A 24,018-nucleotide genomic window follows, 5' to 3' on the forward strand; every position below is an offset into this window, starting at 1 on the left:
CCAGAGGTGCTGTGGCTGCTCCAGGCCTGGAGACATTCCAGGTTGGATGGGGCTTGGTGCAAGGTGACTCGATGAAGGTGTCCTTGCGTATTGCAGGGGAGGTGTAAGCAAATGAGATTTAAGATGCTTCCCAAGCCAAAGCATTGTATGATTTCATGGTCATCCAAATTCCCTGCTCCAGCAGGATCTCGGTGAGCACGTTATTGAGGAGTCTGTCCAGCTGTCTTTTGAACATCTCCAGGGCAGACACGTGCACAGCCTCCCTGGCCAGTGTGTGCCAATGGCCAGTCATGCACACAGTAAAAATGTCCTTCTTCTTGTTCAGGTGGAACTTCATCCCAGAGGCACAGGACAACCAGAATCAGCCCAAAACACAAAAACGCAATCATTTAATGGAAGAAAAAAAAAAAAAAAGAAATTCTTTAACATTGCTGTCCTGCAGAGATTGTGAGAATACCAGTGTGGAAGTGGAACTGACTCTGATGTTCAAGAAACCCACTCCTGCTGCCCGGTGACCAGTGCCTTTTCTGAAATGTGATTGTTAAAAAGGCTTTTTTTGGTTGCACGCAGCAGTGCTGGCCTCCATTAGCAAGAGAATATGTGATGCCATTTGCTCAGCCCTGGGAGGAGCCGCCAAGGGTGTTCAGGTAAGCAAGGCACTTGTGGAAGTGCAGGGGCTGAGGCTGGCTGTGGGGGAAATGCATGGCAGAGAAGGGGAAATGGTAGCTGGGGTGTGAAATCAGAGGTGTCTCAATGTGCCTGTCTGGTAAAGCAGTGTTCCCATGGAGGCAGGAGTGAGGGTTGCCCCTGTGGCAGAAGCCAAGTCCTTGCCATCAAGCCTGTCCTCCATTTGTCCCCTAAGCTGAGCTGGTACTTGTGTAAAATCTTGGAGAAAGGAGGAAATTCTCAGCCTGTCAGTGCAAGAGTCAGCCTCAGGCCATGTGTGCAGTGTATTTTTCCGGGCTTGGGCTGGCTTTAGTTTTGCCTTCCCAGCATCAGCTGCATTATCGCATTTACTCTCCAGGCCTGTAGGTGCAAGCGCAGTGGCAGCGCTGGTGAATGGAGCTGTGCGTGGCCTGGTGTGGGAAGGGAATAATCCTGCTGCATCCATGGTTTTCCCTGTTTCCCGGGGAGCTGCGGGAGGGCTGGCATCTCCAGGCCAGCACTTCATCTGACCCTGAGTGTTGGTATGGGGCAGGCTGAGCCCTTGAGGGCACACACGCGTGCTGGAGCGCCCCAAAGAAGTGGGGCCCTATTTGGGGCTGAGCCGCAGGAGGCTGTGAGGTGACTGGAAAAAGGAATGTGGCAACTCCCAGTTCAAAGAAAGAAAAAGAAAATTTTATTTTGGGAGATGAGGGGAATGAGAGAGGGGGCTGAAGGTTGTCGGGTCCTGCTCTGGTTGTCAGGCCGACTGTAGGGCTTTTTGGCTCGCCGCTGTTGCCGCCACACGTGTCTCATGCGAGCAGGCCCAGGCTGGGAGCGGTTGTCGGTGGTGGGGCTGGGAAAGCAGAGCGATGGTGGTCTGTTTGGAGCTGTTTGTCTCCTGGATGCCTGAGTGTCCAGGGACGGCCTCCATGGCACCTGGCTGGCATTGCTGGGGCTGCTGGTCTCGGCACTGTGGGCTGGCACGTCGCCCATCCTGCGTCGTTTTGCCAGCGGGCCCTGGAGCGACAGTGGGTCTGCGGCTCCCTGTGGATGGCCTCGCTTCAAGCTCAGCCTTCCACAGGGGAAGCTGCTGCTGCAGCTGCTGGTGACCAGCATTACGTCCTGGGACAGCCCTGGCACCTCCTGAGTGGCGGTGCCGGGGCTGCTGGTCTCAGCGTGCTGAGCTGCCACGTCGCCCATTGGGCAGCAATTTGCCAGCGAGCCCTGGGGTGTTTTTGGCTCTGTGTCTGCCTGTGGATGGCCTTGCTCCAAACTCTGCTCTGCGTAAGGGAAGCCCCCGTTGCTGCTGCTGCTGGTGCCCAGCTTCACGTCCTGGGACAGCCCTGGCACCTCCTGAGTGGCGCTGCCGGGGCTGCTGGTCTCAGCATGCAGCAGTGGCCCGCGGTTGAGCCGTATGGGCTTCGCTGTGTGGCTGCCTGCGCCTTGTGCTCGCTGTCCCCACGAGCGGCGTCGAGCCTGGGATGGCCTGGGCTCTTGAGAGAGGCTGCTGCTGCTGGTTGGATCTGCCTCTGTCCCGATATGCAGTGTGAAGGGAGAGAGAGAGAGAGGACATGATGTGTGAGCAGCTTCTCAGGGCTCAGGAAATGTCCCTGCAGGATTGTTCCCATGGCCCTGCTGTGTCCCTGTTGGGCTGGCTGAAGGGCAAGGGAGGCACAGGTGCCCACGGCCCAGCCTGGCCCCGCTGGCCCCTGAGGGGATGGCTCTAATCTGGGGTTGTTCTGTGGAGCTCCTGCTTCCCCTTTCTGCTGCTTTTGGCCACTCCTCCTGTGCCAGCCATGGGGAACTGTGGGCAGGGAGACTTGGCTCTCACCTCTCTCCTTCCCAGGAGGACACTTCTCAAGAGAGTCCTGCCGCTCCATCGAGGATATGGACGAGTGCCTGGAGGGTCTGTGCCGCAGCACTGCCGGCCTTTCTCCTCCTGACAAACGTACCAATCCTTGGCTGGGTGGCGAGAGGTGCGTATGAGCTGCCTAAGAGGCACCAGAAGTGGCCCAGTGGGCTTGGGAAGCTGCTTGTGCGCGATCCTCTCCTCGACTCTGCAAGTTGTGTTGCTGCACAACCCAGCTCTACAGCTTAGGCCTGGGTGATGATGTCACAGGAGCCCCTGTGACCTCAGCATCAGCGCTCCGTGCGTGACCCCCAGGCCTGCTTTGGGGAGGGTGTCCTTGTGGGTGCTGACAGGGACTTTGTTGGGCACATAGGACGTAACAAAAGTCTCTGTTGCTTTATGCCTTCTAAGTGCTGTTATTAGTCAGTGGCATGGCCTAAAATTTGATAGTCTGGAAAATTTGGTACACAAACGTTTGGTGAAAGCGATTGAAAGCCTGGAGAAATTGTCTGTATTTCAGAGGTTTACAGATATTCTGTCAATGATACACGTTATAGCATTCAGTGTCTGGATGGGAATTTTGATTAACTTCAAACAGATGAAATGAAATATATCAGCAATCTTCTACACAATAAGTCCTTTAAGGATTTCTTAAATTGCTGTGTCCTGCACGTGACTTTTCCTATGCATATATATATGCTTCTATGGAAGTGCATACGGCTCTTTTCCTAGAGATGTATCTATAAATATTTTTGGTGTCTTATTGCCATTGTGATTTGACTCAGATGAAACCTTGTCAGAGTTGAGTGTGTGATTTTTCTGATCTAGGTGTGAGCAGTGCCTAGGCCTGAAGAGTGGAGCAATGGAAGTGTGAGTGTAGGGTGCTGCCGCTGAAAGAGGCAAGGATTTGGTTTTAGATGAGCAGTGTTCAAGTGAGAGGCGTGGCTTTAAGTGCCAGGAAGAGTGGATTCCAGCCCTCTGCTTCAGGGCATGTGCCCAATAAGCCCAGGAAGAGTCAGTGCAGCCCTCAGGGTGCCTGCAGCAGCTGAGATGCAGGAGCTGAAAAACCAGAGTTGTTTTCCCTTGTGGCATGCAGCGTATTTCTAATTTAAATTCAGTTAATTTCTTCCTCATCATGGGAGGTGCCCGGGGGGTGCCTGAGGGGACACAAGGATCAAGTTTTTAGCAGGGCCTATTGGAAGAAGGGAAGGGTTGATGGCTTTAAACTGGAGGAACGATGATTCATACTAGCTGGAAAGTAGAAATTGTTAACAATGAGCGTGGTCAAAATGCTGTGGTCTCTGCCACAGGTTGGCCAGAGGTGCTGTGGCTGCTCCAGGCCTGGAGACATTCCAGGTTGGATGGGGCTTGGTGCAAGGATGACTTGTTGAAGGTGTCCTTGCGTATTGCAGGGGAGGTGTAAGCAAATGAGATTTAAGATGCTTCCCAAGCCAAAGCATTGTATGATTTCATGGTCATCCAAATTCCCTGCTCCAGCAGGATCTCGGTGAGCACGTTATTGAGGAGTCTGTCCAGCTGTCTTTTGAACATCTCCAGGGCAGACATGTGCACAGCCTCCCTGGCCAGTGTGTGCCAATGGCCAGTCATGCACACAGTAAAAATGTCCTTCTTCTTGTTCAGGTGGAACTTCATCCCAGAGGCACAGGACAACCAGAATCAGCCCAAAACACAAAAACGCAATCATTTAATGGAAGAAAAAAAAAAAAAAAGAAATTCTTTAACATTGCTGTCCTGCAGAGATTGTGAGAATACCAGTGTGGAAGTGGAACTGACTCTGATGTTCAAGAAACCCACTCCTGCTGCCCGGTGACCAGTGCCTTTTCTGAAATGTGATTGTTAAAAAGGCTTTTTTGGGTTGCACGCAGCAGTGCTGGCCTCCATTAGCAAGAGAATATGTGATGCCATTTGCTCAGCCCCGGGAGGAGCCGCCAAGGGTGTTCAGGTAAGCAAGGCACTTGTGGAAGTGCAGTGGCTGAGGCTGGTTGTGGGGGAAATGCATGGCAGAGAAGGGGAAATGGTAGCTGGGGTGTGAAATCAGAGGTGTCTCAATGTGCCTGTCTGGTAAAGCAGTGTTCCCATGGAGGCAGGAGTGAGGGTTGCCCCTGTGGCAGAAGCCAAGTCCTTGCCATCAAGCCTTTTCCTCCATTTGTCCCCGAGGCTGAGCTGGCACTTGTGTAAAATCTTGGAGGAAGAAGGAAATTCTCAGCCTGTCAGTGCATGAGTCAGCCTCAGGCCATGTGTGCAGTGTATTTTTCCGGGCTTGGGCTGGCTTTAGTTTTGCCTTCCCAGCATCAGCTGCATTATCGCATTTACTCTCCAGGCCTGTAGGTGCAAGCACAGTGGCAGCGCTGGTGAATGGAGCTGTGCGTGGCCTGGTGTGGGAAGGGAATAATCCTGCTGCATCCATGGTTTTCCCTGTTTCCCGGGGAGCTGCGGGAGGGCTGGCATCTCCAGGCCAGCGCTTCATCTGACCCTGAGTGTTGGTGTGGGGCAGGCTGAGCCCTTGAGGGCACACACGCGTGCTGGAGCGCCCCAAAGAAGTGGGGCCTTATTTGGGGCTGAGCCGCAGGAGGCTGTGAGGTGACTGGAAAAAGGAATGTGGCAACTCCCAGTTCAAAGAAAGAAAAAGAAAATTTTATTTTGGGAGATGAGGGGAATGAGAGAGGGGGCTGAAGGTTGTCGGGTCCTGCTCTGGTTGTCAGGCCGACTGTAGGGCTTTTTGGCTCGCCGCTGTTGCCGCCACACGTGTCTCATGCGAGCAGGCCCAGGCTGGGAGCGGTTGTCGGTGGTGGGGCCGGGAAAGCAGAGCGATGGTGGTCTGTTTGGAGCTGTTTGTCTCCTGGATGCCTGAGTGTCCAGGGACGGCCTCCATGGCACCTGGCTGGCATTGCTGGGGCTGCTGGTCTCGGCACTGTGGGCTGGCACGTCGCCCATCCTGCGTCGTTTTGCCAGCGGGCCCTGGAGCGACAGTGGGTCTGCGGCTCCCTGTGGATGGCCTCGCTTCAAGCTCAGCCTTCCACAGGGGAAGCTGCTGCAGCTGCTGCTGGTGACCAGCATTACGTCCTGGGACAGCCCTGGCACCTCCTGAGTGGCGGTGCCGGGGCTGCTGGTCTCAGCATGCTGAGCTGCCACGTCGCCCATTGGGCAGCAATTTGCCAGCGAGCCCTGGGGTGTTTTTGGCTCTGTGTCTGCCTGTGGATGGCCTTGCTCCAAACTCTGCTCTGCGTAAGGGAAGCCCCCGTTGCTGCTGCTGCTGGTGCCCAGCTTCACGTCCTGGGACAGCCCTGGCACCTCCTGAGTGGCGGTGCCGGGGCTGCTGGTCTCAGCATGCAGCAGTGGCCCGCGGTTGAGCCGTATGGGCTTCCCTGTGTGGCTGCCTGCGCCTTGTGCTCGCTGTCCCCACGAGCGGCGTCGAGCCTGGGATGGCCTGGGCTCTTGAGAGAGGCTGCTGCTGCTGGTTGGATCTGCCTCTGTCCCGATATGCAGTGTGAAGGGAGAGAGAGAGAGAGGACATGATGTGTGAGCAGCTTCTCAGGGCTCAGGAAATGTCCCTGCAGGATTGTTCCCATGGCCCTGCTGTGTCCCTGTAGGGCTGGCTGAAGGGCAAGGGAGGCACAGGTGCCCACGGCCCAGCCTGGCCCCGCTGGCCCCTGAGGGGATGGCTCTAATCTGGGGTTGTTCTGTGGAGCTCCTGCTTCCCCTTTCTGCTGCTTTTGGCCACTCCCCCTGTGCCAGCCATGGGGAACTGTGGGCAGGGAGACTTGGCTCTCACCTCTCTCCTTCCCAGGAGGACACTTCTCAAGAGAGTCCTGCCGCTCCATCGAGGATATGGACGAGTGCCTGGAGGGTCTGTGCCGCAGCACTGCCGGCCTTTCTCCTCCTGACAAACGTACCAATCCTTGGCTGGGTGGCGAGAGGTGCGTATGAGCTGCCCAAGAGGCACCAGAAGTGGCCCAGTGGGCTTGGGAAGCTGCTTGTGCGCGATCCTCTCCTCGACTCTGCAAGTTGTGTTGCTGCACAACCCAGCTCTGCAGCTTAGGCCTGGGTGATGATGTCACAGGAGCCCCTGTGACCTCAGCATCAGCGCTCCGTGCGTGACCCCCAGGCCTGCTTTGGGGAGGGTGTCCTTGTGGGTGCTGACAGGGACTTTGTTGGGCACATAGGACGTAACAAAAGTCTCTGTTGCTTTATGCCTTCTAAGTGCTGTTATTAGTCAGTGGCATGGCCTAAAATTCGATAGTCTGAAAAATTTGGTACACAAAGGCTTGGGGAAAGCGATTTAAAACCTGGAGAAATTGTCTCTATTTCACTGTTTTTCAGAAATACTGTCAATGATACATGTTATAGCATGCAATGTCTGGATGGGAATTTTGAGTAGTATAAATCAAATTAATATATCAGGAATCTTCTACCTAAAATGTTTTTTATTTATTTCATTAGTAGCCGTGTTCTGCACCTGACTTTTCATGTGCGTATATGTTTATATAAGTATGCATATCCCTCTTTTTATAAGGATATATCTTTAAATATTTGATGAACATTGCCATGGTGTTTCAACTGAGATGAAGCTTTTTTCGACTTTTGTTTATGATTTTTTTTTCTAGGTCTGGACTGTGCCTGAGCACTGCCTAGGCTTGAGGAGTGGAGAAATGGAAGTCTGACTCTAGTGTGCCCCCACTGAAGAGGGAAGGATTTGGTTTTAGATCAGCAGTGTTAAAGTGAGACGTGTGTCTTTACATCCCTAGAACAATGGGGCAAGCCCTGTGTATTGTGGGACCTGTCCTATATACCTGGGAAGAGTTACTTCATCCCCTAATCCATTTTGGGTTCTGCCCAAGTTGTTCTGTCCTTCTTGTCTTGCAATTCATTGTATTTCGCTTTTCCCCCTTCTGTTGCATCCTTATTGTTTTGTGCTCCTGGGTCTTCTTTTTTGCTGTGACCAAAACCCATGACCATGCTTCAATTCGTGGTTCTCCATCTCTGGATTTATGTGAATTGGTGCCTGTGTTGGTGATGGCCTAGTAAGTGGGTTCCAGAGGTTAAGAAAGCGGGGACCCATCTTGTTGATTTCCCATGTGGGTCACCGGTAGCTGTAACCTCCCTGGACAAGACCTTGCTTATGCAATGAGGTGTAACCTCCAACCATGTCTGTACTTTGTGTGGAGCATAGTGAGTGGTTGCAAAGCTGTTTGAAGTCATTAATTTGGGGAACTAACTCTTTTTTTCACTGTATGTGAAAGTTTCAGAAAGCGAAGAAACTGTCTAACACATAAAAATTCAAAACTAGCACTATAGATTGGCGAGAAATCATACATATCACAGCTTTCAAGAGGTGAAGTTTTCTTTGGAAAAAGAGAACCAACACTAAGCTCTGCTTTTTTGTTTTTTAATTTTTCTTTTTTTTATATCTCTTTCCATGTTTGTGCACAATGTGTATTATTTAGTGGATTTTGTAGTCAAAACATTAGATATTGACCTCATTAGTCTGCAGGTTTCTCCAGATTTGTATTGTCATCTGTTGTTTTATTTTCTTTTTCTATTCCCTATTTATGGTTCACATGAAAAACCTGTCACTAGGGAGTTTAGATTGTGGTTTTTATTATCTGGAGATTGTCAGTGATGGTGCACGGGAAGCATAATGGACCTTGAATTTTGTAAACACAGGTAATTTAGCAGGAATACTGACAGTGAATTCTTGTTTTGACTTGTAAGGGATAGGTTATGAAGTTCATCATTGCAGTATCCAAAGCTTACTCCAAAATGGGGTAATTTTTCATCTAAGAAGCACTTTGAAGTGCACTCTGCATATTTTTTTAAAGTATCTCTTAACAAGAGCAATCTACAGCTGGGATGATGTTTCACTGCTTTTTTAACAGATCCTCTAAGCAAAACCGGCGTACTGTATTTGAGCTGAGTCCTGTTTTTCTTGGAAGCATTAGAGTGTCCTTTTTTCAGTGCGAAAGAGAAACCATTACTTTCTAGAGGAAAATCTGGGAAGCGACATCATTGCTGTAGTTGCTGAGCCAGCCATTGCCATAGTTTCTCTTTTCCTGCTGGCTAGTGAGTCTCTTCCAGATGGGTCTGCAGCTCGAGAAAGATGGAAGTGCTTAGGCAACTGGGTCTGGAGAAACCAAAATGGTGTGGGAGAACTTTTAAAACATTTTAGACAGAAAATGAATTAGTTCCCTTCTTCAGTAGTGGTCACCAAATGCTCTTTTATATGTGGTATTGCCTGTTTCTTTTTGTTGGCTTCAAATCACTTTATGTTAATAATAATTTGTATAATAATTAATAATAATTTCTGCCCTAAGACAATAGCTTGAGATTAATTGTAGCAAAGATTGCTGCAGCTTTTAATGGAATTATTAATAAACTGCTCAGTGACTAAATACTGTGATACATTGGTGTTAGTTTTTATCTGTGTCTCTCATACCACATGTAGTGGTTTAGATTTGCCAATTTGGGTTTGCTGGCCAATGGACTAAATAATGTGGTGGGTTCAGCACTGGCTAAAATCACCAGGGCATTTTCTCATTTCTTGCTGTGAGATATGGATTAGAAGGGTAAAAAACCAGGCTTAAAACTTAAAAGGAATAAAGAAACTTTATTAACAGGACTACAAGAATAAGAAACGTCAGAATAAGACTTCCAGAACACCTTTCCTCCCTCTTCCCAACTTTTTTCCTTTCCCAGCTGACCACATAGAGACAAAACCTGGGATGTTAAAGCTGTACCAACTATACAATAGTCTTTCATCAATTCTTCTTGGGAGAGAAGTTTTCTTGTGCCAGGCCATAGAGACTTCTCCACAAGAAACAGTTTTCTCATGGCTTTTCATTTCCATGAATAGCAGCTGCCTGGGAAAAATTCTGCATTGTGACATTCCTACCATTTTCACAGCCTTTCCAGAGGTGTGTCCATGGGCCATGAACTCATTGGGTATTATTTTAAGGATGGGTTGTTCAAAGTCAAAGGTTCTCCATCTGTCTCTGTGATCATCTCTGGGAACAGAGGTTTTCTTCCTCTCTCCCTGAGGGTAAAGGGTCTTCATCAATCTCATCTCTCTCTCTCTGTTCATGCTTCTCATGGGATCACATCTACTCCAACATCTGCTTGGCTTCATCAGTAGATGCCTCTGCTCATATCTACAGTTTGAACACTTCATGTACCCATAGTTTCTCACTAATAAAAGGGGATATTTCAGTGTATCACAGTCGATCTCCATGGCCTTACCAAAAGAGCTTCCAGCCCCAAGGATAGGGCATCTCCTCATTCTCCTTCTGAGACTTGACTCCTTCTTTACTGACCTTGGTGTCTTCCTGTTATCTTTTCTGTGCCTTCACTCTATCTTTTCTCTCCCTGGAGAGAGAATCAAAGTCTGCAGGTCTCATCTGCACAGTGAAAGGGTCAGTATCTCACCGAGGCCTGCAGAAGGTTATGGGCAGTGGTGGCAGCAGTCTCAGTGATGGATTTCAGGCCGTGCTGGGCCCCTCCCTCTGCCCGGCAGCCGCTGGGGCCACAGAGGGGGCCTGGCCCATTCAGGAGCCGCTTCCAGGGCACAGCAAAGCCCGTCTCAGCGTGGGCTGGCGGCGGGGGCAGGGCTTGGTGTCAGCAGCTGTGAACCAGCCCAGCCTCGGCCGGGGCCCCGCGGCTTCCCGTCCCTTGTCCAGCCACCGCTGGGGCCCAGCCCGGCCCTGCCTGACCGCACAGCCCGCAGCGGAGCAGGGCCGGGGATTTCCCAGCTTTGCCTGTTTTTAAAATGTGGATTCCACAGAGGCGGAGCCAGCTCCTAAAGGATTTAATAGGTTGTCAGTTCTCAGAGGCAGCCAGCTATTGGTTTTTTCCAGGCATAGGAGAAACTCTTAGCAGCTTCTCTCTGAAAAATTGTTTCCTTCTTCCCTCCTCAGCAAGTATCAATGAATGCAAAACCAGCACACAACGTTATGTATTTACCCCCACAATTTCCCACAAAGTTAAGGTGGAGAAATTGCTACTTTTTACTAAGATTTGGAAGTGACTGCAGTAGCAGAGATCATATAAACAGAAAGCTAGTTGATAAAATCAGGTGAATAGAATTTACATACAACATTCCCTGAACAGGGAATTTACATACAACATCTAGCCTCAGGGCTCTTTCTGAATGCTGATTTGAGTGTTGCTTTGTCATAATGCAGTGTGAAAGCAGAATATCTGTTTGAACTTGCAAAAGGACCAATGTTGGTTTGGGTTTTTTTTGGGTTTTTTTCGTTTTTCTTTCTATGGGCCACCAAAAGACACTAGAAAATGAAATTCTTGGACTATTTTCAGCTGAAGCAAAGTTCTGAATCAATGAAATAAGCTGCAACATTTGCATTTTATTTTCAGAAGTTCCTCTAACATCCAAGCTGTGTAGCAATCTCTGCAGATTCTCACGCTGCTTTCACAAAAATTCCATTGACAATGTTCTCCCCAGAAAGCCTTTGGCAAGATCAAAAGAAGTTGACAGGCAGCAGATTCAAAACCAACTGAATCAGGTATTTCTCTTTAAACTCTGCAGCTTATAGTTGGAAGATGATATGGATTCCAGGAGTTTACATGACTCCAATAATGCAACTGTGAAAGAAAATCTCATTTAGAGTTATTAAAATCTGACTTCAGAACTGATTCCGCTTGATTTATGAGTGGTCTAGAAGAAGACGTAAGAATTTGTTTCTTGAGCATGCAGTGGAGGGTTCTTTGTTGCAGGACTCTTTCCCATCTTTATGAATTGTCTTTATCTTCCTATCTTTCCTGTGCTTTAAGAGGTATAAAGCAGAAATCTGTGTTCTTTACTGTTCTGTATTGTCAGCGGAGTAGGAATAGAGACCAAGCCAGCAGACTCTCTTTAGCTCCTTGGAGCAATTTTTCTTTTCATTTTAAGACCAGTAGCAATTGTTTGGCCTCTCCATGGTGAGTCTCTGGAAGATTACTCTCATGCTTTGGAGGTGGTGGTAAACCAGGGGCTTCCAGAAGCTGCTGCACTCTGCCATGAAATTTTTTGCAGATGACCAGCACAGGGTAGTTGAGGGCCTTTTTCCTTAATTCTTCATAGGTCCAGTGTACAGTAAGTGATATTTATGAAAAAATTAAGAACTAAAAATCTCCCATAAATGGTGTGCAACTCCTTATTATTTAAATATTTATTATTTAAACATTTATGCTATCTGATGAAATCTTTGACTTCCTGGACCAAAGGAATTTACAAGCACTGAGTATTAGAAAACAAAATTAGAAGAACACTGGGGTTGGTGTGTTTCCTATAAAACAGTGACATTCCTAAAATAGGTATAGCCCCTCTCTTGTTCATACTTTTCTTGTTGCTGTTAAAGGACACAGAAATTTGCTTTAGGACCTGACACTTCCTTTCAAGCATTGCTTACAGTCCCAGCTAGCTGAAAAACCAGCCCATTGTCCAAAAATTTTTCTTACTCCTCCTTTCCTTCAAATTTAATCAAATCCAAGGAGTGTGAAACTTCAAAAGGAGAACAGAAAGTTGTTTTGAGAAGGAGTAGAACATTTGCCCACTCTCAGCCTTGTCCTGTGTCCAGGTTTCCCCTCAGCCAGGGCTGGCTGCCTGGTGCAGGCAGTGAAACCGTCTGTGGCTGTCCTCAGCCACCCCTTTGGCTGGCATTGTCCTGCTGGCCATGGCACAGAGATTCTCTTTGTGCCACCTGCACACATGCTGCAGGTATTGCCTTGGCTGGGGCTCAGCCTTGGAGGGCTGGCTTGCAATGGCACTTGAGTTTTCCTTTCCCAAACAGCTGCATCTGCTGCCAGCTGTGAGGTCTGGGGCTTAGTCCTTGTTGAGTTCAAGGGAGGCGGAGTGGAAAGGTGCTTTGACAGCACTTTTGTGCTTCTCCATGTTTTGGCTTGGCTGGGCTCTCCTAGATCTTGATTTGGACTAGATTCCTTGGTTTTCTTTCATTGATATTAAACAGTATGTTTTCCCAAGGGGTTATCAGAGAGGCAGGAGGCCACTGCACTCCTGAGCATTTGCAGCTTCCTGGGATGCCACTGTATCCTGAAACTGGTTGTGCATTGAGGATGGGAAGCAGAAGGGGCATACAAAGCACCTGTCCTTGCTGCTTACATACATTTTCATGGCTGTTGGTGCTCCTTGATAACTCCTTTGTTCTGACTTTTGAGTACGATGTGTTGAGAATGCAACTCTCACAGTTGACTTCTGCCTCCTTTTCTGCCACTGTTTTGTTCTTTTGCCACATCATGGGACACAGGTAAAGTGGCAATGTTGTGATCAGATGTGCTGTGTGGCTGCTCTGTGCTCAGAGGAGCTCTCCTGGATGCACAGCCTGGCATCTCCCTCTTTAAAAGGCTTGCCAGCTTCCTCCTGCCCCATCTCATGGGTCCATCGTGTGGTCTCATATTTTGGGATGAAAAAATAATCATAATATGATGAAAAGATAAGGAGATCTCTGGAATTGTGATGGGTATTTATTTTGCTTGAGATATTTTTGGAGACCTCGGGACAAATGCAAGACATTTTGTTTTCGCATGGAGGAAAGTCAATACTCATAGCTGTTTGCATTATCATGCACATAGTATCCTGAGCTGGAAGGGACCCAAAAGAATAATTGAGTCCAACTCAAGGAGGAAGTTGATCGAATGAAAGGACTGGTTGCTTTGTGCTGTTCACTAGAGAGTGCAGACTGATACCTGTCTAGTTTCCTTGGCAAGGAGATAGCAGTGTCTTCTGTGACACCTCCTTATGTGCACTACCAAAGTAGCTAAATCTGTACAAGGTGGCACACAGACATCTTTTAAAAATTCTCCTGGTTTTCTATGACCATATGGAAACTGTCAGCCTGAGCAAAATTCCAGAGTCCATCATTTCTTACAGTTTTGAAACTTCTTCTCTTTATTCCACGAATTTACTCTGTACCAAGTAGACCTGACGACAGGAAAGCCCACAACCAGCTTAGAATAATTTTAGTACCATTTGTATAATTTTAAGAGAACAGCCAGTTTTTCAGTTACAAAACCTTTGTAAACACAAACGTTTTACTTTCTATGTCTTTTTAATATTTTTTCCCTGAAAGATAAGACTCAGGTATCTGCTAAGTGTGAATGCCTTTAGAAACTGAGTGTTGCAGAAGTAACTTACATGGTCTTTCATACTTTATATATTGCTTTTGGCCTAGGAAGGTATTTCCAAAGCAGCCTCAGAGCATAACTGCAGAATTTCTGTTTCTAGAAGCCACACTGATACTCAGAACAAAACTGCTCCTGAATACCAGCTTTGGGAATCAGAAACCTCTTGACAAATCATTCCTCTTGCCTCTTGAGTGACTTTTGCTGCCTGCTACCAGAAGAAAGCTTTTAAACATCCCCTGATTGAACCTCTGAGGCATTATAGAGAGACATATGCATCAGATTTGGGTTTCGAAACTACTGATACTCACATTTAACCAAAACAGGCTTAATTCAATCCTGAAAAATGAATACAGTGCAAGATTTTTTTCTTGTGAGGTAATGTCTTTTCCAAGGTTATAGTTTGTGTGCGGACCATTGAATGCTAATGCGTCCTGCCACAACAGCGGAATGAACGTCTGTGTGCTGGAGAAACATGGTCTGTGCCAGGTGCAGTATGGCATCTGTCCTCTAAACTTTCCTGATCCCCACCCCGAGTTACGCTTCTCCCTGTCCAGATGTGGGGTAGGACTGACTGGAAGAGGAGAGGTGGTGCTTGGTAAGCAGAATGGATCTTGCTCTCTGGTGGCTGCAGCCAAAGTAAACAAACGAGAGTAATTGCCACCGCAGGCATTTTACAGTAGATCTGCCTTTTTATTGATGTCGTTATTAAACTGCTATAAATGTTGTAGGCTGCTGTTGGAGATGAAATTCTCCCTTCCCCCAGCTTCTCAGTTGCTGTCTGTCACTAAGTGCTATTAAGTTTATCATCTAGCAAAATCAGACAGTGCAGGAAGCAGTCTGAATGTTAATGTTAACCTATAATAGGTTTTAAATAGCTATAAAGAAAAAATTAGGCTGCAGTGGGACAGGAAGGCTAGTTTACCTTAACATAAAATAAAGGAGGACATGTTGACCTGATTTACTTAAATGTAGATATTATGTGCTCTTTAGGGAGGAAACTGGTGTACCGAAGCTTATACAGACAGGAAAAACGTTCTTTACCTCATGCTGTACAAATGACATACAGGCTCTTGCTTTAATTAACGAGTAAACCCATAGGTGCTGCATGTATATACTAATGCAGATGTCATGCTGGCTACTTTTTACATTAACTCCTCCTAGAATAACCATAGAGATGTGAAAAAGACTGTTTTGAAATGTGCTAGATCTTCTTTGGCTTTGAGCATGGTGCTTTTTTGCAACAAGTCCAATATGAATTATATCCACAATGGAAATGTAAGGGTAATAAAAATGGATCATCTGTCATTCGGGATTTCCCAACTGTCTAGACTAGCCTAAAATTCTTACAAAAGTGTGTGAAAAAGCCATGCATGGCCCAGTTCCCTTCCTCCAGTTCTCTCCATGTTTGTTTCCAAGCTCCTCTCAGCCTGCAGCTCCTGACATGCTCTTTATGCCAGCATTTGAAATGCATCCCCATCAGAAAGCGGCTGGGTCTCTTCACATACAGGGAAAGAGAACCAAACTCTGTCTGCAGGTCAGGAACCGGTCACTGGTAGATGGTGAGAGCCCATTGCTGAAGGAAAAATTAGTCTAGTTTCCTACAGGTGTTCTGAAATTTTGGAAGAGGCCATGTTTAGGGACATGTCTGCTCAGAATCATCATAAAGTGAAGCTGCAATTTGTAAAAGGTGTTTTTGGAAACTGGGGGCTTCAAGTGCCTCACTTCGCTCTTTGGGGAGGTCTGAATTGGGATTGTCGTGGAACCAGCAGGATTCAGGATGTGCCTTTGATCTCTTAAGGCTGGGGGCACTCGAGGCTGTGGGTGTGTGTGCTCTTGTTGTGGTCTGCATTAAAAAATACGTTTTTAAAGGCAGAATTTTAATTGCTCTTTTTCTACTTTTGGGAAACCAAAAACCTCTCAATCTAAAAAAAGGTTTAAGCACAGTTGTAAGATATTTCATTAAAATCATTAAACAATTGAACATTAAGTCATAATAACCAGTCCTAATTCATTCTTTTCCCAGCCTAAAGACTCCAGCTAATTAAATAATTTATTCTTTAAAATGAGACTTTTCTGTGGTACATTGTGCATTTTGTTTGGGTCAGCCTCCTTAAAGGAAAATCAGAATATTACCTACAGTCTCAAATGAAGCTTCTGAACCAATTTTAAGTATTCAGGATTGTGTTTGTCCTGAAGGATACAGATTTTTCATTCCCTATTTAGCTTATCAGCATCCTTCTGTTGCTGGCAGCATCTGGCACTGCAGGCACCACCACCAAGCTTCCCCATTGTTAGTAACAAGGTGCAGAATTCAGTGTTTTTCTACCTGGGTGAAAGTCAGGATCTGTGGCATAAGGAGGCTGAATGAGGGGATTGGATTGTCCCCTCTGGCCTGTGGAATAGGTGCAATGCCCTTGGATTTTGTGCTCACTCACAGTGCTCCACAAAGGGATACAGGAACTTGCTGAAGCCGTTCATCCTGGGGGCTGCACGGAATCATGGAATATCCAGAATTGGAAGGGACCTACAAGGATCATGCAGTGCAACTCCTGGCCCTGTGCAGGTCACCCCAAGAATCTCATCATGTGCCTGAGAGCATTGTCCAAATATTCCCTGAGGTCTGTGAGGCTGGTGCTGTGACCACTGCCCTGGGCAGCCTGTTGAGTGCCCAGGGGACAAACCTTTTTTTAATATCCACCTAAACCTCCCCTGACACAACTTCAGGCCAGTCCCTCAGCATGGTTTTGTTTCTGTGTTTAGGTTTGGTATGTTCTTGAGGGATCCAGATTAATGATTAGAGTCTAATTTATACTCTTAATACAAGAAAAGGATTATGCAAAGATAAAACTTGCCAGTTTCCAGTTTTGTCTGACTTCTGAACCTGATGGCATTAAAAAAAGATTTTTGTGATTCTCTCTAGGCTTACTGAATCTTCCCAGTGCTCTTTTTAGTGCTTTGCCCTCTGAGTTTTATATGAATGTTCATGCATATACACAGAAAGCAAAAAGCTACCATCAGGCTGCACTGAGAAAGACATATTTACTGTTGAATTGCAGTCTAAAATATATTTATTTGCTCTCTAACCTTTAGACAGACAGTGAGACCAGCCTTGCAGTAGTGTTGCTTTGTGAATATGTTGGTATATCATTACCTTTTGCATTAAAAGCCTCAAAATATTGGGGTTTTTTTTCCAAGTATCAGCAAAATTAAAGCAAAACAATGAAATAAAAATGAAGTAAAATGGGACTAAAGAGAGTGGTATTTATTCAAAATGAGTCCTCTTGGTATTAAGATACCTAAATAATTTTTTTTTAAATTCAACTTAAAATGTTTTAATTCAACTTAAAATAATTATTTCAAGTTGCAGGTTATATATTGTTAATTACTCATTAAGTGGCTCTTAGAGCAATAATGCCCATTTTTGTGATGGAGCACTGTTATGGGTTGAGATAATCCCTCCCAGCTCCTCAGTGGTGCTGCTCCAAGTGTCAGGAAAGCCTGGGAAATGGCAGGAGGAAATAAATGAAATGTGTGACTGAAAGAAAAGTGGATGGGCAGAATGAGATTTGACCTGAATTCCCTCATATATGGTCCGCAGTAAATGTAGTTTTGAAAAAATACAACCACGACTAACTCTGACAATAGTTTAAATTCTGTTTTATTTCCCTTTGCAGTGGAGTTGAGGAGAAGCCAAATTCCTCTGTTTATGTATCTGTATTACAATGACAGGAAGTTTTGCATATTTCATATATCCAGTAGGAAAAAAAAAAGCAGAAATAAAATGAACAATGATAAAATACTCAAGCAAGAAGCATCATCATTTCTCAGTTAATTTCCTTGGCAGGTTTTTCAGGAATGTATGAAATGTTTATGTTTTAACTGAAATAAGCAAATTAGAGTGTATAAATCAATTAGTTATAGGTTTTCTTCATTCCAAGAGCCCATTTCCAGTCTGAAATAAATTTAAATAACTATCTGTGTATAATTTTGGTCACTAACGATTTTACATGCCAGCTGTTTGCCTGTGATAATTAGAAGTGGCAATATCTTTTCGAATACCATCTCTGTGTGCAAGTGAGAATTTATGAACTTTTTTTCCACTCTGCAATTTATCAGTTTACATTACTGTATTTGATTGAATTTTCTTGAAATTACACTTGAACAAGCACACCACCAACTCATGAAACACCATTTGAACCAAAATGAAACAACCTGAACTATCTTGAAGTTAATTGTGCAGTTTATTCCAGAAGCTGGGGAGGATGAAACAAAGTCCTATTTTTATTTTTTTTTTTAATTTTTCAATATTTAGGAATCTTCCTTCTTTGTGAGACTTAAATACACATTGATGTCATAGAAAACTTTGCTACTTAGTTTAATAAGATTAGTTGATAAGACAAAAACTATTTTTACAGTTTAAATGCAATTCTAACTTCCTTGTGAACTGTAGGGAAAATGCTTGATTTGAATTGTTAATTTTATTGCAGCAGTAAAATTGCAATTAGATTATTCTTTGGGACACTTGAAAATTTTTATTATTTTGGTAGATAACTTGAAATTTTAAGAAAGAATATATCAAACCGAGATTTTGAAGGAGCAAAAAGAAATGCAGAAGTCTTCAGCTAATAGCTGTTGCACTGGCCAGACATTCAATTGGCAAAAGTCTATTTTCAAATGTTAGCAGTATTTTAAAATGCTATATCCACTGTGCTGGATTTAGGGTAGAACATGAAAAGCTTCCTGCATCCAGCATACCTCCAGCTGTAGACATTCTTCAAGTTTGCAGGGAGGTTGTTGCCCTTCAAAATTCCAAGGAAAACTGATCATGTTATAGCCCTTTCCAGAAAAATACTCTTTGAGGAGATGAAATTAGGGTGATTTAAATTTATGATTTTAGTGCATGCTGTCTTTTTCTAAGGGGGTAGAGGATAGAGCAAGCGTTAAAAAGGAAAAAGAGTTTCGGGTGTGGTGCTGAAGCTGCTTCTGCCTTGCTCAGCCTCTGCTTCCCTGTCACTGTGGCAGAAAATGTGCCTTCTCTTTCCACAGCAGAGGCTTCCCTTTTCTGTTCCCAAATTGTGGAATCCTGAACACAGGGTGGAAAGTGTGATCAAATCATGGAATAAATTAGGCTGGGAGGGGAAGTTGGCTGATCCAAGCCAATCACAGCAGAGCTTTCTTCATTGTAAATGCAACTTAGAAGTCAGTTGAGGTTTCTGGGGCCTTTCTCAGGTGATTCTTGAATAGTTCCAAGGATGGAGATTCCATACAAAGGAACTTTTTCCATAGCGTGACCACCCTTTCTGTAAGAGCTGGATTTTTTTCCCCAGTCCCTAATAGCAATCTTCAGTTTACCTCTTGTGGTGATTGTGCTCTTGTCCCTTGTCCTCTGAGAGGAGATTGGCCCTGTTTCCTCACACCTGGTGCAATCCTTTGGCTGCCATGTGACTGTGCTTGTAGTGCACTCCCTTCTGCCTGCCTGCCTTGGAAAGGATGCTGAAGGTTTAGCGAGTTAATTGTCTGCACAATGTTTCAAATGTCTGCAGTGCCTCATAAGTGCAGATTATTTAGCTGCTGTGCCGGTCGTCTTGCTGTGGAAATCTGATATTGCTCTTGAAACAGTTAATCCTCAGAAGTGAATTCCTGGGCTAACATGAGATGGGAAGGAATGTAACGCACCTTCCTGTGTAAAATGGAAAGCATGCGGCAGCAGCCACGCAAATTGCGTCAACATCGAATGGTTGCCAGCATTGTGTACACCGCCGCTCTGTAAATTATTTTACACTTCCATCCCAAATCCATGGTACCTCTCGAGCTGCTGCTGAATTTTTTCCTGTTACCCCGGACCTTGTTACTTAATATGCCCAAGTTGTAAAAAAAGGCTGTAAAATGCAGGTTTAATAAAGAATTACATAAATAAGGAGTACTGAAAGGTGCCTGAAACTTGATATTCTGGCTAGACAGTGGAAAAGATGCTGGAATTCAGTTTGGTAATGAGTTTGTGAACTGAGATTAGCAAAATCATTTCCCAGACACTCTGGGAAAGCAAACCCATTTAGCCATTACAGTGTTATGGCTGCTTTAATAAAAACATGGACGTCGGTGACTGGAAAAACAACTTTTTTTGTGGCTAATGATCTGAACATTAGAGCTTTTCAACATGCAAGATCTATGTGAAAAGGTAGAATGTTAGTTTCTCATTGCCTCTGCATTGTTAACAAGTTAATTAAGTTGCAATGCCCTTCTCCTGTGGTGTTAGCAGATATGAGAGCACTGAAAGCCTTTTGCCAGACCATAACAACTGAAACCAATAGGTACAATTCCTGTATACAGGCATTTTCCTGTGTCAGAACATTAGTTTGTGTGTATCAGAAGTTCTGTAGTGGATTCAGTCTCTTTATGTTGAATTTGTAAACAAATATCCAAAATCATGAAAGGAACTGTGACTTGCTCAAAAGCCTTGAGCTGACTTTACTGCTACAGGGTATTGAAAAATCAGAATTTTCAGTGTGTGAATAACTCTGATGTTTCAATATTGTTTTTTTTCAGGAACTGGAAGGAGAAGTCATGAGTATATTCTAATCTACTAACTTACTGAGATAATGTATTTGTGTTAGGTTTGCTTGCATGCTGACCAGAAGGAGTAAGACTTCCACCAATTCTAATAGGTGGAACTTCCAGTCTCCGAGACAGAAAAAAACCTAAAAAACCTCAGCAAGGAAAACAAACAATCTAACAAACCAGCTAGCTAGCTAACTAACTAACTAACTAACTAACTAACTAACTAACTTAAACCCCAATGAATTTATTTATGTCATGGGAGGAATCTTAACCCTCCTATCCTCATCAGCTCAGAATCTGGAAGGCTCTTTGAGCACGGTTACATCCAGGCCTTCTGCATTTCTGCCTCTGAAGCGCATGGAGGAGCTAACACAGCGTTCAGCACCCTTGCCAGGATGCACATGGCCTTCGGGATCTCGGGCTGTTTCTGACCTGAAGCCACCACCCTTAACGCAGCCTGTATGGCAAAGCCACCCTAGGCTGAGGACCCCAAATGTCCAAAACCCTTTGATTCCTGTGTCCTCGGAATGGTGGTGCTGGCTTAGAGCTGTAAAACAGAAAGAAGCTTAGGAATTCCTATTTCTGGATTACTAAAGAAACTAGCAGGAAACCAGGCGTGACACCTATTCACACACTTATTTTTTTACTTATTTATTCTTTCTTTCTTGGTAGCTGGTAAGGTGAGACCAATTCAGATGTACTTTTTTTTTTTCTCTTAGAAACACTTTGAAATCCTTCTTAATAGAAAAGTAAAGCTGGCTTGTATGATTTCTTCTATGTCAGCATGAAAGGATGTTGGCCGTGATTTCTGTATTAATCTGCAGTTAAGAGACTCTGTTTTTCTTATTAGCAGTTGGAGTCTGTGATCTGGCCATGACTCCTATTGAAGAATTAAAGGTGTGTTATGATTCATCTCCATTTCCCTTTCGTAGGAGTTTCTTGAAAGATGATACTGTATGTTCCTCTTTAGTCCCTTTATGTATTAGTTCATTGAATTCTTTGATTTATGAACAGGAGCAATCAAAATGCTAATTCCCTAATTTTTCACAAGTATAGGCAGCACATAAAATATGTCTTTCTGATAGGGAAGCATTAAACATCTTGATTTTACCTCTTGAGGATTTTATTCTAAAATTAATGTCTGGGTTTGAAAACGTGTGATCAGCAGCCAAAAAATGTGTTTTGCCGTCTGGACAAAATAATTCAAACCTGAAATATCACAGTTGAAACAGTGTACTTGTGTCTTCTCATTATCTGGAGAGTCAAATCCTGGCTTTAGTCAGGAGGAAAATGAATTTGCTCTTTTCACAAATTTGTCACATAATTTGATATGATTACCCAGTTTTTCTCAGTAGAAACCTTGCAGTGGGACTGTTCGCCTTTAGGGCTAAAATCAGAGCAGATTGATATCTATTGGCAGATTTTTAAGGTATGCCAGTTATCCCTTCCATACTGTACCTGGCTTCAGGACAGATAGATTATATTTTTTTCTGTCAAATGTAAAAGAAATACAGTGCTGAAGTCAATGGATCTGTGCCAGCCTGACAGCAGCTAAAGACCTGGCATAGATTTTACCTAGAAGTGCAAAAAATACACAAGAAGACAGGACTTGTATTCCTAGATATGGGCTGCCCTGAGAGTTCAAGGCCCAAATTTCTGTTTAGAACGTGTACCAAAAGTAGCAGAATGCAATATTTTTTAACCAAAACTATCCATTGAAATCAGTGAATCAGCTATCCACTGAAATTTGTAATGTTCAAGAAACACAGGAGCAAAGATGTTTTATTTTCTGTTCTTTTAAGATAAATGTCTTGAAAGAGGAGCACAGCTTCTAGGAGCAAGCTCTATCTATAGATATATATTAAATAAGTTGGCATGTGGAAAGAACTATGCCTCTGAGACATACTGCAGACGTTCACAAGTGTGTAAAACATTTTCAGCTTGCTCACAGATAGACATGATTTGTAAATGCCGAGGTACTGAAATAACAGAATTTTCATTATAGACAGTTTTATCGCATCCCTTTACATAAAATTGCAAAAACAAGTGCTAATGTTGAAACTGGCTATTAACCAAAATGTGTGCTGTCAAATTAAATGTTCCCATCTGAGATGATAAATGGAGACTACATGGCTATAAGCTGTGGCTTATGAAAAATAATTCTTTGACATCTGGCTCTAACATCTGGTTTTATAATTGATGCTCTAAAGCAAATGGAATATGTATTTAGAGGTTTGTTTTTAATTAGTGTTCAGCAGCCTGTATTTCTGCATTGTATCACACACCTACAAAAGGCTGAAAAAAACCCCTTCAATTCATACCAGTATGAAGATATAAAAGTTGAAGATATAAAGCTTGAAGATATAAAACTGTATAAATGCTAGTGTTTTACCATTTAACTCAGAGCAGCACCAAACAGCATCTAGGGAGAAACAGGAGTGGGTAGTTTTACCACTTGCTCAGTGCCCACTCAAACACTACTTAAGGGAATGTTCTTTTTCTGCTCAGGATTAAAGAAAAATGGGCCTAATGATTACCAATTGTTTCTGTTGCCATTTTATTTCTCTGTACTCAAGTAAAAAACAATAAGGAGACTTGTGTCAGAATGTTGTCCAGGCCCCTTAGCAGGAAGATACTCTCATTTTTGGTTTTTTCTGCCTTTCTACTGCCAGCAACTGTAAAATTGTGAGCTCCTTTAAAGATTCAAAATGGTCTTGCATCTTGACAGTACTTGCATGCAGGAACACCTTTTCTACAGTTTGTTATTGTTGCATCTGAAGGTAATTGGAAGAATAAAAATAGATCTAATTTACACATGATGTGCATCACTTCCACATGTGTTTTCTGTACAGGACACACATGATTTACCTGTTTCTTTGTCATTTGATTGCAAATGAAGGCTTGGAAGAAGTTGAAGTTGTGTTACTGTGTTCAGTCCTATGAAGTGGTGATGTTTATAACATAATTTTATTCATTTATTATCTTATTATTTATTTATTATAACATTTTATTGTCAGATCCATATGGGATCAATGAAAAGTCCATATATCTTATCAATATTGACGTCCTTTAAATAACTATTTTTCTCCTTTTAACCAGTTTTCTGTAAGCTTTCAGCAACTAAGTTTTTATACAGCTCAGGTTCAGCCTCTACTATAAATTTTACTGTTTTTGGGTATATTAAGTGGAAACTGGGAAGACCATGTCCTCCTTTCCGTGACTAAGATCTTGTTGCCAGCAAAACTCCTTGGGTAGCTGCACCTCAGCAGTGAAATAAGTCCTGTTACTACCTTTGTTTACATCTTAATGTGACTGGTGTAGCTGCTCCAGCATGTTGCATCTCCAGGAGGGAATCTCATGGCATGGATTTATAATGTTGATATACCTTGACCTAGCCTGTTCCCAGCCATAAAAATGGCCACAAGCTCAAAGTGTGTTAAAACTGCCGTGGTAACTCACACTGACAGACATGAGAATTAGAGATTAGAAAGCTTCTGTCTCTCCCTCTTTAAATTCCTCCTTCTTGAATGTTTATTTGATCATTTATTGAAAAGCTTAGTTTTTTTAAAAATAAACTGAGTTCCCAGTTATACTGAGATTTGTCTCATAAAAGTCCACATGGCTTCTAGCTGTGGATTTACAGGGAGTAGCCTGATACTGAGAAAGACCAGTAAGTTGAGTGAAAAAAAGAGAGATGGACAGGACAGAGATGAGGATTTGATTTCAGTGTAGCTGTTCAGTGTTTTTTTATTTTTCTGATAAGTCCTTCCCCAGCTCCACAAACTAACCCAACAAATCTGCAAGGTTCTCATGAT

At 44.2% G+C, this 24,018-nt stretch overlaps 2 protein-coding genes and 1 long non-coding RNA gene across 3 annotated transcripts; 1 reads left to right on the forward strand and 2 right to left on the reverse strand.

Annotated features, from left to right (window-relative positions):
- Positions 1-1,317: 1,317 nt before the first annotated feature.
- Positions 1,318-2,724, reverse strand: LOC147653281 (uncharacterized). Its single transcript, XM_086890450.1, has 2 exons — positions 2,477-2,724; positions 1,318-2,174 (listed from the first exon to the last, which is right to left on the reverse strand). Exons 1-2 carry the CDS (start codon positions 2,523-2,525, stop codon positions 1,318-1,320), a joined length of 906 nt encoding a protein of 301 aa, XP_086746576.1. The 5' UTR covers positions 2,526-2,724.
- Positions 2,725-5,127: 2,403 nt separating this feature from the next.
- Positions 5,128-6,612, reverse strand: LOC147653282 (uncharacterized). Its single transcript, XM_086890535.1, has 2 exons — positions 6,288-6,612; positions 5,128-5,985 (listed from the first exon to the last, which is right to left on the reverse strand). Exons 1-2 carry the CDS (start codon positions 6,334-6,336, stop codon positions 5,129-5,131), a joined length of 906 nt encoding a protein of 301 aa, XP_086746661.1. The 5' UTR covers positions 6,337-6,612; the 3' UTR covers position 5,128.
- A 10-nt stretch (positions 6,613-6,622) lies between these two features.
- Positions 6,623-8,904, forward strand: LOC111929062 (uncharacterized). Its single transcript, XR_002864496.2, has 3 exons — positions 6,623-6,690; positions 6,956-6,983; positions 7,120-8,904. It is a non-coding gene; the product is annotated as an uncharacterized LOC111929062 (long non-coding RNA).
- The last annotated feature ends 15,114 nt before the right edge of the window (positions 8,905-24,018 follow it).

Source organism: Cyanistes caeruleus, chromosome 5 (genome assembly GCF_971803275.1).
Source record: "Cyanistes caeruleus chromosome 5, bCyaCae1.hap1.1, whole genome shotgun sequence".
In the NCBI taxonomy this organism is placed as follows: Eukaryota; Metazoa; Chordata; class Aves; order Passeriformes; family Paridae; genus Cyanistes; species Cyanistes caeruleus.